Source organism: Haliaeetus leucocephalus, unplaced genomic scaffold, assembly GCF_000737465.1.
Source record: "Haliaeetus leucocephalus isolate CR32 unplaced genomic scaffold, Haliaeetus_leucocephalus-4.0 Scaffold141, whole genome shotgun sequence".
Classification (NCBI taxonomy): domain Eukaryota; kingdom Metazoa; phylum Chordata; class Aves; order Accipitriformes; family Accipitridae; genus Haliaeetus; species Haliaeetus leucocephalus.
In genome coordinates, this window is record NW_010972577.1 from 106,461 (window position 1) to 126,733 (window position 20,273).

At 35.3% G+C, this 20,273-nt stretch overlaps 1 protein-coding gene across 1 annotated transcript in view; it reads right to left on the reverse strand.

The window, feature by feature from the left end:
• The window catches only part of LOC104827832 (CUB and sushi domain-containing protein 1), a gene marked incomplete at its 3' end in the record, with an annotated part of 962,107 nt that overhangs the window by 106,454 nt on the left and 835,380 nt on the right, over positions 1-20,273 (reverse strand). The window contains exons 41-42 of the mRNA XM_010561097.1: positions 18,748-18,864; positions 14,399-14,608 (exon numbers count right to left, since the gene is read on the reverse strand). Coding sequence (XP_010559399.1) covers positions 14,399-14,608; positions 18,748-18,864 — 327 coding nt within the window. The remainder of the gene's footprint in view (positions 1-14,398; positions 14,609-18,747; positions 18,865-20,273) is intronic.

Here is a 20,273-nt window from a genome sequence, read left to right on the forward strand (position 1 = left end):
CAATTCACGGTGGCATAAGAACTTGAGACAACTTTTTTTCTGATAAAATTCATATAATGTTCTATATGTCAACTACTAGGAATGTAACCTCAACACAACAAAAAAATGGAGTTTTGCAGCACTATGAGCACTATGTAGCAAAACAAAACATTTCAAATTGAGGATAAGCATATGTATTACTATGGTGACTTATATTTATTTAACTGGCAATATTCCATTTTGTTCATTACCTGCATCAGTTAAATTGTACAATGACTTCAAAAATAAATCAGCACATAACTAATCACAGCAATTGTTTAAATGTGTTTTGATGTTTAAACACTATAGTAAGTATTCTAGTAAGGTATAATAAAGTCGTTCATTCAATAAAATTTTATGAAATACAAAATTTTCACAATCCATTGGATTTTTTTAATATATATTAAACTATGCAAAAAAAATCACCTGACCAAAAAAATTGAAAGAATTAATGAAAGATTATGAAGTCAAAGATCACCAGAAAGATCTGGAAAAGTGACAGAAATCTACCAAGGAAAAAGTTTCTTCTAGATACATCTCCATATAAAAAACTGCATTAATCATTCATCATATTTAATGTTGGGGTTTGTATTTTCAAAGACCTCAAAATACTATTCAATTAAACTTATTTAATTCATACAAAATAGTGTGATGAAAATCAGAGGGTTCTTTCATTAATAACATTTACTAAGATATGAAGATAATTTAAAACTACATGTTTCCATATTGAAGATATATTTCCTTAGAATATTTAAGTGATATTGTTCCATGAGAAGAAAAAAAGAAAGACAGTTTTATAAAAATGTTATGCAGATTCACTCACAAACAACTTCACATAGATAAGATAGCAAGTGACAGCCATTTAAGAAATAATTATTGAGAAGATGAATGCTCTGCTTTCTCTGAGCATTCCATTTACAGTTATGAAATACTTCTGTCAGAAGAAAGTTCAAGTAAGAGCAGTAATATCAGTGTGCTTTATATTAACATGTGCCATTAAGTCCAAGCTCTAAAAATACAGTAAGAGAGATGAAGAACATATTCTTGAACAAAACATTTTGTTATTTTTTCAAAGCTAATCATTACAACATGGACATGTTCATCCCAGAAGTATATACTTATTATTATCAATTAGATTATTTAAACAAGCCATTTCAGCAAGATTGAGGTAAATATCTAACTTAGGTGTGCTTAAGTGCTTACTTAAAGCGAAGTTTGTACTTAATTGCTTCACTGAAGTACAGCTACTGTCATGAGTTTTTTTAGTCATTGCTGATTACAGTCATGTTATGAAAAAAATAGAAGATTGATTTTGAGAAAGCTGCTTTCTTTTCCCGAATTCATTCAGTGAATCCAGAATCCAGTGTTTGTAACATTACAAAGCTGGAAGAGGTGTGGAGGTACCAGAAATATTCCAAAATCCTCTAATAACTGAGACTCACCTTCCCCCAAATAACAAAAAATTAAGAAAATTAAAACTTAACAATCAGAATTAATTGTTACTAGAAAGGAAATACAAAAAGCTTTATTCTACCTTAATTATGGTTCATTAAAATTTTGTGCTAAATCTAGTCATAGCTTATTAATTTTTAATGCTATTATTATTCCTCCTATCATTATTCATATAATACTTTACAGATAATAATATTATCAACACTTTTATACAAAACAGAGTACTAGAAAGATTATTTAAGGGTACAGGACATATTAAGACTACTAAATTAAATAAAAAGCTACTTAACAAATTATATTAGAAGTACAACAGAAGTTTATTCTGGAGGATCAGAGGATCTCACAGATTTATTTGACAAGGTGCAGCACTACATTGCCCAATAGTTACCATGACAGTGTTTTGGAACAATGACAATACGTATTGAAACTTTTAAACTTTGATTTTAAACAACCTTTTGAGGACAAGAATACACATGAAAAATATCCTTCCTTATTGGTTAATTTGTTGCAGTACAGTATTCATAGGTTACATTTTAAATGTACTTAATATGGTCTCGGATTTTTTAAGTTAGTCTTGAAAATTCATTTCAGAAAAAAGCTTCTCTCACTGATCTACATAAGAAAACATAGGAACAGCTCATGTGAAAGAGGAAATCCTGAAAGAACTTCACCATCTCTCCCTCTAATTTGCACAACATCCTTTCAAGTCCCTTGGATTGTTAATGGAAAAAATAAAGCCTACCTTTTAAAATTCTACTTAGTGTTTATTCAGAGTTGCATATGTTTTTTTCCTATTGGAAGAAAGGTAAACAAAACACACAGAGAAACTTCTGGGGTTAGTTCTGGTATTTTTTTTTTAGTAAGCATAGAACCTCTGCCTAAAGCAGATCACCATAAATTTGAAGGTCAGTCAGTCAGGGGTGAAAGCATTTGTTCATGAGCAGAGCACAGTTGTTTTGGGGGTTTGGGGTTTTTTTTGTTGTTTTTTTAAAAAGATGTAAAATGTGAAGATACTCTCTGTATGTGACTTCTGGTATAAATCCTATAGATGACTTATAAATTATTGGAGTAACTATAAGTCAGGTGATCCATCTGACTCCGATATCATGATTTACAGGCCATTCAGGGAATATATTTTATGGTTTTAATATAAATATGAATTATATTCTTCTTGGTTCTCTTGATATATGCAACAACTATACCTGATTTAACAGAGCAATTCATTATTCAGTCATCACTATCAAATATTACCCACAAATCCTGATGTCACATCTCACAAAAGAAAGCTTTTTTATGAGTGTCATGCCCAAAGACTTGTTTGGTATTGAGCTTTAAAAAATGATATACCATTTCACAGCAGAAAAAACTCTAGTGAGAGCCTGAAATGAAGCCCAAAGTAAAGGAAATCTGAGAAAAAGATTTAATTCCAATGCTGGCAGCAGTCAAATACTTAAATTTTAAAATGCTCTCGTATTGACATTCGGCATTTCTTTGTGCAGTGTATTTTCCACTGGTAAGAAAAGAGAGTAAAGCACAAAAGAAATAAAATTGATCCTCTGCTATCTTGTTTTTATGATTCAAATGTATTTTACTTCTTATATTAACACGAGGGTGACTTGTTGCCTTTGCAAGTGCCACATACATCTATAACACCTCAATATGGAAATAATTACAGAAAAATTGTATTAGCAGATTGTTGAGCATGCAAACACTCAAATGTTAGGAAAGCTCACAATTAAGGCTACTTAAAACTTTCATTTAGTCTTATTGTACATTCCTCCAGTATCATGCTGTGTATAACTACAGACTCAAAACCAAAATCCACTTCTTAGGCTAGACTAGACTAGACTACTGTGGGTTGGGTTAGGTTGGGTTGGAAGGGACCTTTAAACCCTTAAAGATGATCTAGTTCCAACCCCCCTGCCATGGGCAGGGACAAATTTCACTAGAGCTGGTTGCTCAAAGCCCCATCCAACCTGGCCTTTAACACTTCCAGGGATGGGGCATCCACAACTTCGCTGGGCAACCTGTTCCAGTGCCTCACCACCCTCATCTTAAAGTATTTCTTCCTTATGTCTAATTTAAATCTACTCTCTTTCGGTTTAAAACTGTTGCCCATTGTTTTGTCATTAAAGGCCTTGGTAAAAAGTCTCTCTCCATCTTCCTTACAAGATCATTTTAAGTACTAAAAGGCCACAATAAGGACTCCCTGGAGCCTTCTCTTCTCCAGGCTGAACAACTCCAGCTCTCTTGGCCTGTCTTCATAGGAGAGGTGCTCCAGCCCTCTGATCATCTTCTTGGCCCTCCTCTGGACTCGCTCCAACAGGTCCATGTCCTTCTTATGTTGGGGGCCCCAGAGCTGAACACACTACTCCAGGTGAGGTCTGAGGAGAGCAAAGTAGAGGGGGAGAATCACCTCCCTCAACCTGCTGGCCATGCTTCTTTTTATGGAAGCCCAGGACATGATTTGCTGCAGCCCAGGATAGGGCTGGCAATCTGGAACATCAGTTTATTGCCTTAAGCACCAAAGAACATAATTTTTCCAGATGCCATGACTCAGGATTAGTCTCACAAAACATCACTTAATTTTGTCATGAGTTAGAAAATAATTTGCTATGAGCGCCCCAAAAGATCTTATTTTAGTTCCATTAGCATTCCCTTCCTTAGGAGGTCATCTGAAACTATTTTAGAAATACAGTAGGTTTTCAACAAATCCCTTTTTCCTTCTATGATCCCTATGACTCAGAAGCTCCATCATAGTTGATTTTTTGCTAGATGAAGGTCATCAGATTTAACATGTTCAAATGATGTTGTGTATGTGCATGAGCATGCTTGTGGAAGAAAGGGAGTGCAATTAGAACTTTTTTCTGTGTTTTCCAGAACATGTTGCTCTCCAAATACAACAGGGTAAGATTCTGACCTCATATTCAGCTTTATGCTACACTGAAATTCAGAACAGACTGAAAATGGTCTTAGAGTTCCAGTAATAGGAATGAGGATTCTCCCAGTAAAAATAACACAAATAAAACATTTTATCTGCTTCCCTTAAAGAAGCCCTAGCCCTAAAGGCAAAGGTATGTGAAAAAAAGATGTTCCAGAAATATTAAAAGGCTGAGGTAACAGTCATAATATAGCCAGGGATTAAAAACCAGAAATATGTCTTAACAACCATTAGATTAATCTTATTCTTCTGTGTACTAAATTCTGTTACGAATCTCTCAGAGGCCATAAAAGCTATTTATTTCTTCTGACCTAGCATATATCTTGATTCATTCCAGCTATATGCAGAGTATCCCAAGCCTGTAATTAGTTAACTTGGCTTGCCAATCAAACTTGTGTGATTTTTCTTCTTCCCCTCAGACCTAGTGTGCACAGGCTGTTTACATCTCAGATACTGAGATCTGACAGATGTGAGGGTCTCAGAAATTCAACATTGCCAGTCAAATGCAATTTAGAAATGTTCTTCTAAGTACGTCTGATTGCTTCCTGTCTTGGCTGCTTCTCATAAGTGGCAAAACCACAGCGGTAATAACAAAGAGACATCCTTTCTCAATTCTTCTGTTTTTTTTAATTGAAAAGTACCATATTTATTTCAACAACAGAAAAAGTTGCTATTTTAAATGTTGCTATTTTAAAAATCAGGCACTTTTAAAGTCCTGCCATTATCTTACAAGTAATAAAAAAAAAAAATCTAATAAAATTTACCTTAACTGCTTTAGATAATTCAACAGGTAATCAGTATGAATTTCCTTCTTGCCACAAGTGAAACAAAAGGTTTCACAACACACACAAATTCAGTAACTCAGTCTTGAACATAATGGAGTACCCACCATTCCTTACGTAGTGCAATTGCAAAGCTGAAGTGATAACAAAACATGAAAACATCAGAGCATAAAACAACAAGGAGATGACTGGCAATGGTAATCAGAGCTGTAACTTCCCTAGGGTTCTGCTAAGGAGACAAAGCTTTCTACTGCATTCAGAAATACAGAGTACCTAAGTGATTTATGTTATATATTCAAATCCTGTGCTGTCAGAATTCACAGGCTAGTGCTTAAGAAACAGCACTAGCTCCTTGCAAGCATGGGAAGCAAATATTTTACTGTTCTCAGTGTGCATACACTTTTCTTCTTCCCTAAAATAATGTGCTCAGAGTACAATCCCAGGCTATATTAAGCTTTAATCTCATATTTTTCTGTCTTCAGAAAGTCAGTAGAAAAATTGAGAAATAGCATTATTAATTCTATCATTCACTATACAATATTCATATTCTTTGCTTTCCCCCGAGATGAGGGGGTCATCAAAAAGTCTTATCTTTCATAAAATGCTAAGGTCTCTAGAAAACTTAATTTTTTATGACATGAAAGTTTGCTCGAATAAGCATACCCATTAACAATCTCCCTTTATTTTTAGACTGGTATCTTTATAAAAAGGCATCTACCTTGCAAAAAAACATCTGCTACCTTAATGCCACTACTTGTTGTTTTCTAGTTAGTAGAAATGGCACTTTTTTTCACTGATGAAAAAGCAGTCCTTGAATTGAACCACATTTAGCACCATTCAGTAAAAGGACAAATTTAATCTTAAATCCATTTTAATGTAAGCTTAAGTACATTTGAAAAAATCAGACTAGGATTAAGCTATGCAGTCTTGTGGGCACTTCTTAATATGCACACACTCATTAGGACACTAGAATGGGTTTGCTGATTGTGACCACAATTATTGACTCTTTTTGCCTACTCATCTTTTTTAAGGGTATATCAAATTAATTTCATTATTAGAAAAGCAATGCTTTTTTTTTTCCCAGTTATAGTATATTAGGACAACCTAAAATGGGATCAATTAGAAGTAGTCTGAAAAAATGTATCTTAATGTATAAAGATGTCAGGTCCTCAGATCTGCTTTGCTTTACAAATTCATTTCTATAGAAATGGCAAAAGTGGACAAAAGCAAAAGTACTGACAAAACTTAATTTTTAAAATATTCAGTATAAATTTGTTCTTTAATTCTTTGCAGAATTTAGTTTGTGTGTGCTACATCTGCTTGCACTGATATAAACCCTCCAGTTTTCCATACAACCTTTACTTATTCCTGACAAATATTTGTTCCCTTTTACTTAAGATGCCTGTTTTAGATGCCCTGAGAGATTAAATACTTTTGAAATATGCCTCCTGGAAATCATGTAAATTACTACTGATGGGCGTCAAAAGGTATAGCAACTGTTAGGTTTACCTGGTCAGGAAGATGGATGGATTCAGTACATTGCTTTGTCAGCAGCTGAACAAACAAAGTCTGGGGTTTTTTAGATGTATATTATTATATATCTACATAATATCTATGCAGTTTCTGTTTACCTGCATCTGGGCACTACATTCTTACAAGCAGACACCACAATGATAAGCCTTTTCTGGATTACCTTACCTGATTTGCAGCATCTCCAAGCCCTTGAAACAAAATAAGTTTTCTGTCAGAGTGAAATGCCATAGGCTTTATGCCATTTATGCACCTGACAGTGCAAGATCTCAGAGATCTGAGATATGTCTGGACTTGCCTTGGCCTGAGCTGATTTTAGCTCACTTTAACAACTGCTAGCAGCCAAGTGATTATTACCTAACATGTTTTAGGTTATGCCCTGCAAATACCATGTATGCTAAAGGCCTGGCAAGCCCTGGCAGTCACTGCTTAACAAACAATAGTCCTTGATAGTAATTGAAGCTGCGGAAAGCAACTTGCAAAGTTTGGCAGAGAACCAGTAAGAAAGAAGCAGACTATGGTAAGAAAAACATGTAAAAAGTAATCCAAGTGAAACCCAAGACTGAAGAGTAAGAAATCGCTGTCTTGAACATCAGATGTTTCCCAGTAAAGAGCTTGGGATGCTGATGACTGCCTCTCTAGTTCTACACGAAAAAGACAGAAGCTGTCAATGTTAGGCTCCATAAGAGCACTGGGAGGGTGAACAGCATACAAAAGAAATGAGGTGGATAGGAGGAAGTTTTTGCATAACAATTTCAACTGCATTGCTTACAATTTTGTTCTGTGTTAATTGGCTTGGAAAACTTAACTGTGTAAGCATTAATTGGACTAAAAATAAATGTTTAGCTTTCTATATATGATAAGCTTTCTTTAGCCCATAAAAGGTTTTGAATGTGACACCCATGCTAACCTCTCATATTTAATTTCCATGCCACATCTATATCCCATGAACAGCAGTTAGACAAGACACAAAGTGTATTAAAATGAGTTGTGAGAAGGAATATTCCAACTGGGTACCCAGCAAGCCAAAGTGAATTGGTATCTATGGAGTAATGCTGCATCTTTCCTGACAATAAGGGCACTATTTCAGCACTCTTCCACGTTACTGATATTGCTTTTCAAACATTCCTAGGAACTGTGAAATTTGACTGAAATTGGCCAATGGTTTCAAAATTGCATAACAGAAAGATATCAAGAAGAATGACAGTCAGACATCACAATAGTGTAAGTCCTGTCATCCAAGCAAATCAGGCTAAGACTTATCTGACGTTTGACTTACTGAAAGGAAAACAAAATTTCTAGCAGGGAAGAAAGGAGAAGGAAAAAGAAGCATTTTGGAGTAGTGAAGAATTACTTTTCAAGTCCAGTTTCAGCAACTGCAGACCAACTAAGAGGAAGAGAGAGAAATCCGTAAGTATACTATCAAAAGAAGTAGGAAAATCCAGAGACAATCTGGGAGATAAGATAACTAAGTATCAAGGGCAACAGGTGTAGGACTGGAAAAGAAAAGTCAGCTGTCAAAAGAAACATATACTTTGTTTGAAGAAAAATAAAGCAGCCATTAAAATTGCTCAATTGTAAACCACCGGCATTTTTTGTCAGAGCATGTCACAGGAATAGTGAATACACTGAAACACCAGTATTTCCAGCAGCTCTTCTTAGCTTACGAATATCTTGAATTAAAAGTACAATTTCCTACATGTTCTAAATGGTGCTGAGAAGTTACTTGTGCTCAATAATATGAAGATATAAAATACGATAATCTTAGACAAATTACCAAAGGAGGAATCTTAGCAATAGAAATGGCTAGTGCAATCTGAAATCTCAGAGGGAACAGAGAGAATTTGTGCTATCTGAAGAAAAACAAACTTCAAGATATTTCATTTTTAAAGAATAAAAGTCCAAAATCTGTTTGTAGAATGCAGAAAAGGAGGTAGATGGAAGAGGGAACATGTTAATTAGAAGTTCAGTAGAGTGAGCTTAGCTGATAGATCCCAATCACTTAAAAATCAAATATGACAGTGCCAGCAACTTTCCACATTAGAAAAAAAAAATCAATAAATAATAAGCACCTTGTAAAATAATTCATTTTTTTCCCAGCATCTTTTTATTTGAGTGGATTACATTGTGGGTTTTTAAAGTTTTTAAAACACGTATGTTTTAATATATAGACTAAAATACTGTGCTTCTTCAATACAGTATTCAAGAATGAGTCACCCCAGACTCTCTTTGTAAGTAAGGAGTTACTACATAAAAATGAACTGCGTGAGTTGCCTTTACTGCAGAAATTGTTTTGCTTCTCACTCATGGGGAAGATAAAACTGGATGAATGTATATGCATTTCGTAATTCAAATACACCTATAACTACAAATTTTGAGAAACAAGGTCATAAATAATAGTTGTATTTTTGGTTTGAAATTCGAATTACTCAAATATCAGTTAATTTAACTGTATCTCTTTCTTGGTTCTGAATTTTCTATCTACTATTATAACTATTAGACTAATAGCTAAAGTAAGAAAATTTTTATCAAATTATTACTATTTTTGAGAAGTTAATTTTTTCTGGGTTCTTATATAAATATTTGCAAAATACTACAAGTTTCTGAATTTCTAGGAACAATACTTCTTTCTGACAGTTTTATTCTGAGAATGCTACTACACAATCTTTGTCACTTAAAAAATATTTTATTATAAGGCCCATCTAATGAAAATTTTTAATATTTCATAATACATTGTTCTGGTTTTAGGTGCATTGCTTTTCCTCTATTTAGATAATAGAATAAAATTTTACATAGTGAGTTAATCATGATAACACTTTTGTTGTCAGCTGACAAGTTGCAATTGGGAGAAGCAGAAAGCAACTTATCTAAAAAGCAAGTGATTTTAACAAGAGAGGGTTAGAGTGAACCAAAAAATATCAGTTTTTTTTGTATGGTGTCCTCTTCATCATATTCCCATTTACTTCTGATCAGACAAAATAATCCTACTGGACACAGTGGAGAAGGGAAGAATAGAAGAAAAGAAGAATTATGAGCTTAATTAATCAACCTTTTCAAAATGCAGAATAAACTTCATGCATTAATACAATGTATTTCTGAATTATGAAAGCTACCATCTTAACGGCAATCCCAGACTGGAAATAGCTTATAACAGATTCTTTCAGCAGTTTACCATGGATGAATAAAGGAATGGTGCCTGTAACAGGCAAAAAGATAAAAATGGAATTTGTGGTTTGACTGAAATAATTGACACAACTGTTAGCTTCAGTAAGCCCAAGATTTCATCTGATCTTTAGACCTTGGGTTACGGCCATCAGCTTAACTTCTGAACATACATGTAATCTTCTTAGCTACACTTGAATACCATGTGAACGATTCCGCAGGCTTAGTTTCCTATTGCTGAGCATACTAAATTGCTCTAATGGGAAACAACCAATATTGGCTAAACGAATAAAATAAATAAAAAGATAGATGACTTATAGCAATACATTTTCCTGCAGTTGTAGTTCTAAGAAATGTAGCACAGATTACAGAGTCTTTCTGTCTGCAGTGATAAGCAGATATTGCTTAAATATATGCAATAAATTAAAGGTAAATAGATTTGCCTGAGACAGGCTAAGTATAGAAAACGTTAATATCATTGAATCATAGAATCATAGAATGGTTTGGGTTGGAAGGGACTTTAAAGGCCATCTAGTCCAACCCCCCTGCAACGAGCAGAGACATCTTCAACTAGATCAGGTTGCTCAGAGCCCCGTCCAACCTGACTTTGAATGTGTCCGGGGATGGGGCATCTACCACCTCTCTGGGCAACCTGTGCCAGGGTTTCACCACCCTCATTGCAAAAAATGTCTTCCTTATATCTAGTCCAAATCTACCCTCTTTTAGTTTAAAACCATTACACCTTGTCCTACTGCAACAGGCCCTACTGAAAAGTCTGTCCCTATCTTTCTTATAAGAGCCCTTTAAGTACTGGCAGGCTGCTATAAGGTCTCCCCGGAGCCTTCTCTTCTCCAGGCTGAACAACCCCAACTCTCTCAGCCTGTCTTCATAGGAGAGGTGTTCCATCCCTCTGATCATTTTTGTGGCCCTTCTCTGGACCTGCTCCAACAGGTCCATGTCTTTCCTGCACTGAGGACTCTAGAGCTGGACACAGTACTGCAGGTAGGTTCTCACCAGAGCGGAGTAGAGGGGTGGAATCAGCTCCCTCAACCTGCTGGTCATGCTGCTTTTGGTGCAGCCCAGGATACAACTGGCTTTCTGGGCTGCGAATGCACGTTGTTGATACTGATAGGTACTGGTACTGGGCTTTAAGTGAAAACAGACCCAAGCACTGACCAATGACTGGAGGAGTTTGAAGTACATCTATGTCAACTGCATTATGTCGTGAACCAACCAAAATATATATAATTTTTTTTTTTTTTCCTAGATCTATGCTATCTTTTACTTTGATCTGGACTACCATTTCCTTAAACATCAACAAAGATCACTGTCCTTGCCAAAACTAGAGAATACCATGTACAATAAATATATTTTGATCCAGATACACAAGAAGAAATAAAACCACAAAAAGCTAAGTATTATGATGATTAAAAAGCAAACTGAACCTGTCTTCTTGTCCCCCTGCTGAAACTGTCACAGACCGTTAAAATATGAATGTATGCTTTCTTTTAAAGGGAACACAAAACCTTGCTGAGCAAGCTGGAACATCGCCTCTAGAACGTACTTATACAGTCTACAAAAAACATAAGATTGAACTATTAATTTCATGACAGAAAATGCTGTTAGTCAGGAGTTAATCACACGTAGTTGAGCCTATATAGACTCAATACCATTAAGGAAGGGCTTGTTATAGTAAGGAAAACCACACTAATTAGAACCAGAACAAAGAGCACTGGAGAATATACAGAAAACATACCACATGGCTTTTTATTTTATTTATTTGGCATTTCTGCAATTTGACACTGTTCTGTCTTTCCAGAAAATTCTAGAAAGAGTCATCTGTCCAATCACAATCACCCTTGACTGCTCAGAAAAAAAATCACACTAGGTGGGTGTAATGTTGTGAGAGTATTCTCTACTTCTAAGACTATGTGACATACCAAAACTCCACAGGCAATAGAGAGATACAACCTCTTTGTGTATCCTTTACGAGCATTAGCCTAATTCAGGCACTCAGAATCTTCCTCTCTACCCATTGACTCTGTAGATACAATCTAACTATAACTGTATATATGTGTGTATGCAAATAAATACTGTACTGGGCATGGCTACGATGGAGTTCCTTTTCTTCACAGCAGCTCATATGGTGCTGTGTTTTAGATTTGTGACCAAAACAATACTGATAACACATTAATGTTCTGGCTTTTGCTGAACAATGCTTGCACAGCATCAAGGCCATCTCTGTTTCTCACTCTGCCCTGCCAGTGAATAGATTGGGACTGTGCAATGGGTTGGGACAGGACGCAACCAGGCAGATGACCTGAACTAACCAAAGAGTTATTCCATACCACGTAAAATCATGCTCAGCAATAAAAGGGAAAAGAGGGGGTTTAGGGAGGTTAGTCATCATTTGCTTGGGAACTGGCTGGGCATCGATCTGCCTGTGGGAGGTGTGGAATAACTACTGGAGGTGACTTAGAAATTAAACCTATATTAAAGGTATGGCATTGTTCACACATTAAGGAAAGATATAACGTCGAAGAAGCTTTCAGGGTGGAATGCAACTGGTATGCAAGGAATCCATTCCATAGTGGTTCTCTAGACAACATTACCTGCAAACTGGCACGGAGGGTGGAATGGGGTGAAGACTCCATGGCCAGGCTCTGCGAATCACTGCAGAAATGGGACCTTCATGGTACTATGGTACTGATAACCTGCATATTTGACCCCCATCCCAAAGACTACCCGCCTCCAAGGTGCGACCACCCCCTCACTGAGCCTGCGATCTGAATTTTTGTTAATCTATACCTTTAAAAGTGAAGCGAGAGAATTTTATACCAATCACAATAACGGTATGTATGACTAGAGTCACTCAAGCTCCACCTTGAAGTAAAAAATGTATAAAAATGGCCTAAGGAAGGGGGAATGTTAGGGAAGGTAACATCAAAGACAAGTCAGGGAAGATACCATCACAGACTACCTCTGACTCCTGGGATCAGTCGATAGGCTGAGCCTCCCTTCCCCCCCATAGGGACGCCTTTGGGTAAGATATGGACTACTTAGTAATGTCTCTCTCTATAGAATCACTTTTCCTTTTGGTTTCGTGTGCTGTATTAAAGTTCACATGTGCTTTTGCAGACAGTGTATTTATCACCGACAATCCATAAGAACCTATAAATCTGTTGGTTTAATAAACTGCACTATTTGTTAAGCTAGCCATATAAGTTTCTCATTGGGCGCTGCCAACTCTCTAAGTCTGGCTGTGTGAGTCCACGGAGCATGACTAAGCTGAAAGTGCAGTGTGCTATTAGTGAATGCGTAATTGTGAGAGTTCAATAAGTTGAATGTGACTAGACTAATAGTGCCAAATTGGATATCACTCAGAATCTAAACCTAGCCACCCCCAGCCCCTCTGATATCAGAGGATAAGCTGGAACACAAGGGGGTTTGTTTTCTGCCAAATTACTCTACCCTTTCACATGACAGGAGGTGGTGAGTGATTGTCTTTGCATCACTTGTTTTGTTTCATTTTCTTTCCTCTTCCCTTTATCCTTTATTTATTAAACAATGTTTTTTTATCTTGGCCCCCAAGCTTTATTGCTTTTACTATTCCTTTTGTCTTCCTCCCATCCTCCTAGGGGTGGAGGGAAGTGAGCAAGCAGCTGCATGGTGCTTAACTGCCCACCAGGATTAACCCACAACACATACATGTTTATACAAACATATCGGCTTATATACATATATATATGACAACCTAATCAAGTTAGCTAAATTAAGAGCCTAGAATAAGGTGGCACGAATCTTCCTCACTGCAGTTAGATGAGAATTCAACCAGCCATTCTATTGTGTTAAACTATTCAGATACTGCAGTGGAGCTCAACAGTTTTGAGTAAGACTAACATTTTAGAAATATGCATGAATTAATGTTTTATTGTTACTAATGGGGTAAAAAACAAACAAAAATGAAGATAAAGAAAAAAGCCAACAGTAGAAGACCACAAAAAGTTCACACTTTCAAATACTGAATATGTGTTCGAAAATACAGATAGAGAAAGTGTGTTATCCAGTGTCTTTTCATTTCCTATTAATTTTCACATCTAGACTGCAAAAATATAACATAAGAATTATAAAAATTTTCACCTGAATATTTGAAATAACTCATATTATATTTTGAAACCCTTATTCATTATGCTAAATATAACAAGATTTTATAAACTGGAAAACAAGACAGTGAATATTGGCAGTATTGTTCAATAACAGTATACCTTAATGGGATGGAAAGGGGTATCAGCTATCACCTTTGGCAAATGACATCACCTTGGCTTCAGGTTTTTCAATCAGTAAAATAAAGATTCCAATTCAACACAATTTCAGTTGTAAAAAAGTTCAACCTATGGATTAATCAATCCACAGATTTGAAAATGCTATATAGTATATTCCTAACATTTTAATTTTTTTTTTAAATTATTTTTCCTTTTTAACCATAAAGTTCATTGTGCTAGTTCCTACTTACCTTGGTATGTCAACTTAAATCCTTGCCTGTTTTCTGAGTGATCACTGTAAAAATGGACCAGTGTTTCATGAGTGGTACTTAGTAAGGGTGATGGGAGTTCTGTTCCACTAAACTGGCCAATCATAGAGCTGGTGTGGTAAGGCCCATTCTGAATTTCAAGGAAATCATGATTTGCTTCAGTAGAGAAATTCAGAAACTGAATGTGTGCACCTGCAGCATTGAGAAAGAAAGAAAGAAAGAAAGAAAAATTAAAACCAGAGTTTTTATAACTCATGTTACTTAATGCTACAGCATGCAAATACAAAAAAAAAAGTCATAACAACTGTGATAGGCACTATATTTATATTTCAGACACCATTCAAGGTGGCATGCTTAAATTAAGGAAATAGACTCCACGTATTGCAAGAGTTGGTGCTTCTAGTTTTTTTGTTCCCAATAAATATCATAACCACACATGAAGAGACCAATGAAAGGAAATCACAAAGTCAACAACCAGATATTTGTCAGGTTCCTAAACCAGCCAACAGAAACACTCAAGCAAGGGGCACATCACAAATCTTGCTGTGTCACAGCATGGTCAGGACTCTGCCATAAGAGCATTACCATAGCTGGGCCAGGCCTCTCATAGGGGCTCAGGATCAGCTCAGCATGCAGGAAGGTTACTACAAGTGATCTTTCAGAGGCAGAAATTCAGCTACCTAGTTCCAACTATCTACTCTACCTTGTTTTTCCTGACCCAGTCACCTATATTTACCTCCTCTTCCCTCCAGCTTGGGCCAGTGTGCCTTTAGAGCCATTCTACTCTGTGTGCAGTACTATAAGATGCACTGAACTCCAGACTGGTGACAGGTACTTACTCAGAATCATTTACCACAATCCCTCTCCAGAAGTCAGGTCGTTGAACCAGGCCTTTCTCACAAAATGAAAGGGAGAGAGACAACTCCCAAAATGCTGAACAGTCAGAAGAATAAGCATAATCTCATGCGAAGAGCTGTTTTTAAGTTCTGGCACTACTTCATGTGGACTAAGGACTTGAAATTCAGGCTTCTCAAATTATGTGTATATATAATATCAAAAGAAGGATGGAGGATGAACCCCTGGTAAAAGGCAAGTAGTACCAAGTAACTTGCAACTGCACCACTTGGGCCTAACCTTGCTCTGGTAGACTATGAAGAACTAGCTGGAATGGAATAAAACAGAATTACTGAAGGATCCAACAAAGCAGTGTGAAATATTCAATGCCTTAACTCTCTGCTTGACATTCTCATTCAGCAGTAGAGTCATCCTCATTCCAGGAGAGTACCTTACAGATTACCAGCATAATCATTCAGGTCATTCACTCAGTCTTGCTCTATAGCTCATCTCTTTGCCTCTGTGGTTTGACTTGTATAAAAGGGATATTTTTTTCCTACAGGAGAAACTAAATAAGCTACCAAATAAATTGGTTGTTACAAAACACTTGTAAAAATATGGGATATTTAGCTCTAGTACCTCCTCTGACCTATGCAGAGCAGGAGATATGAAAACAAGTATTTCAGCTGCTGAAGAAGAAAACTTATTCCAATGCTATCAATAGAGAGGCATTTACAGAACATATCAAAGTCTCAATATCAGCCATCTCTTGTATGATGTCTGATACGGTTAGTCTGACTTGAGTGAAACCACTAATTTTATAATGTTCTTGGGATTTAAGATAAGGTAGGACACCAAGCAGCTTGGAAACATCTTGACTTCAGTATCAGCATTTAGTGATTCCCACCAGGGACTGGATGTCAGCAGCATAGGAATTCTAAAGAATTGAGCAGCCACTTAATATTATAGTTAAGTTGCTAAAGTGAAAGTAGATAATTGAATCTGACATATGTATATAGACCCAAAATCAGTGTTTAGGTATTTAAATAAAAGTGGCCTACTGTTCTGAAATAGTCTCTGATGAGCCATGGAGTGCATTTAAAATTGAATCAGTCTTATTTAATTACTGAGGAGGAATGTATATGACTAGTTGTAAATATACAGTACAGAAAAGCTTTACATCTTAAAACTAAAAAGTAGATTTACCAGTAACTTTAAAAAATTTAAACTACCTAGAATAGCCACATTTTAAACACAAACATAAACATTTTTTTTCTTAAAGGTTTTTCAAAGACACAATTTCAATCAGAGGGGACACTGTATGTGTCACTCAAGCCTTAACTCTAAGTTTATACAGCTTCCAATTGTCAATTTGATATGTCAAAGTCTCCTACACTAAATAATTTCTTACATAAAATTATACAGAATAAAACTGATAGCTACAGAAAATAAATCCTTATCCAGTCAAACTATAATTATATTACTTCCTGCTCCAGTCTCAACAGGATTTCCTCTCTCACTCGAATAGACTCTTAATAATGAGAATTCCAAGCTGAGCTAATCTTTTTTTACAAATGTTAATCAATTAACAGCTACCTGAAATCATTGCGAAATCACTGCAAGTCACTTGAAAAGATGTACTTCCCATCTATTTAAAATGTTTGGATTTTAGTAGTGTCTTCTTTAACATGATCAGTATATTTTCATGGGCTTCATTCAGTTACAAAGTTTGAATAAATGGGTGGAATAAAGGAATACTTACTGAGGGATGAAGTTACTGTGAGGTTAATTGTTTCAGTGGAATTTGAATCAATCATTACATGTTCATGAGTGTCCTCTTGATCAGTTTTTGTGCACAGTGCTAATCTCTAACTCATTCAGTATCACCTTAAAATCCTTCTCCCAAAAATCCTGGAGCATTATTAAATTTTGGAAATATTTTCTATATTTCAAAGATTTCATGTATTTACTTTGATACAATAGAATGAATGTAGACAAACAGCTCCTAAGTAGACAAGCTTATACTTGTACTTAACACAGTATCCAAGATTTTGCAATGGAAGTTCTCTGTGAAACATCACATCAATCACAATTTTTAAACCTGCTATAAAGACATTATCTGTGGATTATTTGACAAAGACTTTGGGAAAAAGATCCCTGAAGCAACTTTATGGTAAAAAATGTCCTCTTCTAGTATTTTTGAAAGCAATGATAGATCAATGGTATGAACACCTTGTACCTGTTAAATCCCTTGCCAAACAAAACCATAATCTTTTCTATTTATAGGATTTCCACTACCAGACAATGTCTGAGAAGTGAGAGGGATAATAGTAGGATACAAGACACTCTTGCGTAAATTCATGAAACACTGCCTACATGGAAAAGCTTAAAGAAAAAGAGCAACTCTGAGAAATATGAAGGGCTGTTTTTAAAAGGCAGTATTGTAGTAACCCAGTTAGGATGACATCACTCCAGAACAGTTGCTTATCATTTATATTTTCTGCAAATGTAGCATTAGAATGCCAAAATTAGCCAAGGATGTTCTGTGGTTGTCCTAAGGCTATAAGGATATCTAAGGCTACTAAGGCTATCCATAACTACGATGGATCAAATTTACCAGGTATGCACTGATAAAGGGCACTATTCTAAATAATAGCACAGGATTTCTAAAAATTAACCTGTAAAATACACTCTATGTAAGTAGTACATCTTACTGCAAAAATCCCTCTTAGAAATTCAAATGGAAAGCACAGAAAATAAATTCATTTCCAGAGATGGTTATAGGGAATTTAATAATAAGCTTTTAAAATTAATTTTCTTATTTGAGCGCTAGTATTGAATTCACAGTATGGGGCATAATGTTTCACAGCAAGAAAACTTATTCCTCTTTTATTTCTGATCATGACAGAAGATTGTTTTATACATGCACTTATAGATCCCTTATTACCCATGATTACCTTCTCAACCTAATTATTATTAATTTGTGGAGATATTTTCTGTATTACAATAGTTTTAGTGCAAACCTAGAAAGTATCTAGGTTGGCAACTCTTACCTGGGATTTGCGATATAGTTTTAAAATGTTTCTGACCAAATTCATAGTGCTAGAAATGAGGTTCTGTCCAGTTTCATAGAACATAAGAAATGTTGTTAAAAAGTCACTTGGGGGACAATGAAAGGACATTAAACAGAAGACCACTAATTAATTTAGAAGTTACTTTATCTATTTTATCTGATATATCGTCATGCAGCAGACTTCATTTGCTCTGAAATCAGTTTCCAAGACAGGCTGAGCGTTACAAATAACAAGCTGCTTTGACAAAGATATATTTTTAAATTGCCAACCATTTTAAAATCAAAAGATACCACATAATTATGTAAGGGGTTCACCATACATTTGCTGGACAAAACCTACTTCATACTGGAAATTAGAATATTCTTATACATATTTAAATCTGATGGTTACAAATAATTGCTCTCCAAATGTAAGTTTACTTACCATATCCAATAGGCAATAAAATTTTCCATGTACAGTCTAAGTTACTAGGGTAATTTCCAGGAAAACCTGGGCTCAGGATCACACCACCCATGTTTGTCAGTGTTCCACCACATTTAGCTATTAAAAATAAAAAAAAAGTCACTGTATCTTTTAATAATATTATTTCTTAATCTTTGGCATGAGATTAATTAAAAAACAGATTTTCTGTTTTATCCCCATGACTCCCAAGCAGTGAATTTTTTTAAATTTATCACAGTCAAAACATTCCTCATGAAGGAGGGGGAAAAAAAAAAAAAAAAAGAAAGAATTTGCGTTACAGCAAAATGCTTACTTAATGCAACATGTTCAGTGTGATTTTACTGCAAATGTGTAGTTGCACATATAGACTGGGTAACCCATTGTCTCACTTTGCCAATTAGAGTTAAAAATGTCTGGTGCTATGTTGAGATAGGCTTCATAATAAGAGGAACAAATCTGGAATTAAACTGAATTATGATACTGATCCATGACGCAGCTGCAGATCTACTAGTTAATATAGCTAAAATCATACTTGAGTTTAAAAACAAACAAACAAACCCCAACACAGTTCTTTCTTTAATTCAGAAAGAGGATAGACTAGCTGCATAACAGAATTATTCTTTGTTTATTATCTGTATGCTTTTCTTCAGCAAATTCATGTGTTTGGAGATTGAAAAGCCATTTGCATAATTTAGGATGACATAAAGCTAAACTATAAATATGTGAAGTTACTTGTAAGGAAGTGGCTGAGTTTACACCTTTGCTAGAAAAATAATATGAAGGAAGAGTAACTTCAAGAAATCAATTTTAAATTTTGTAATTTATATTTACTATTTGAGGAATCATTATTTAAAGTCTATGAATCTTCATGTCAGGTATTACAGTGATGTATGATCTGGTAACAGAATTGTGATGCTGTGATACTGTGCATTGTGATAATTGTACTGAAAAAATGAAAATAATCTACTGGTTAGACCACACAAGAAATTGAATCAAAATAGGAAGAACTCCACTAAATAGTTGAGAAATCAGTCCCAAACTTCTCAAATATCTCTACCTCCCTGCAATGTTAAATACATTATTTAGTGAAAAGAACAGATTTTGCTTCGCATTTCTAGAAAAATCAATATTTTAAAGGTTGGAGGCGAGGGAGGGTCATGTTTTAAGGGTTTGTTTGTTTTCTTGGGGATATTTTAGCTTCCAGGACAGCAAAATTTCATGAACTAAAGGAAAAAAAAAAAAAAAATCAATGAGCACACTGTTTGCGAATAGGAACCATACTTAATATACAAGGTAAAACATAATATTAGCAAACACCCCCTCCCCCCCGAACTGCAAAATACACCTTCCTGAATAAATATTCCATTTCTAAAATTGAGTTGAAGGAACTGCATTGCTTTCATGTTAATCACAAATGACTGCTTCTGTAGAAGTTGACAATACAACTTAATATATAGGCCTAACAAGGAATCTTTTAAAAAAATTTCACATTAATATTGCTTGATATC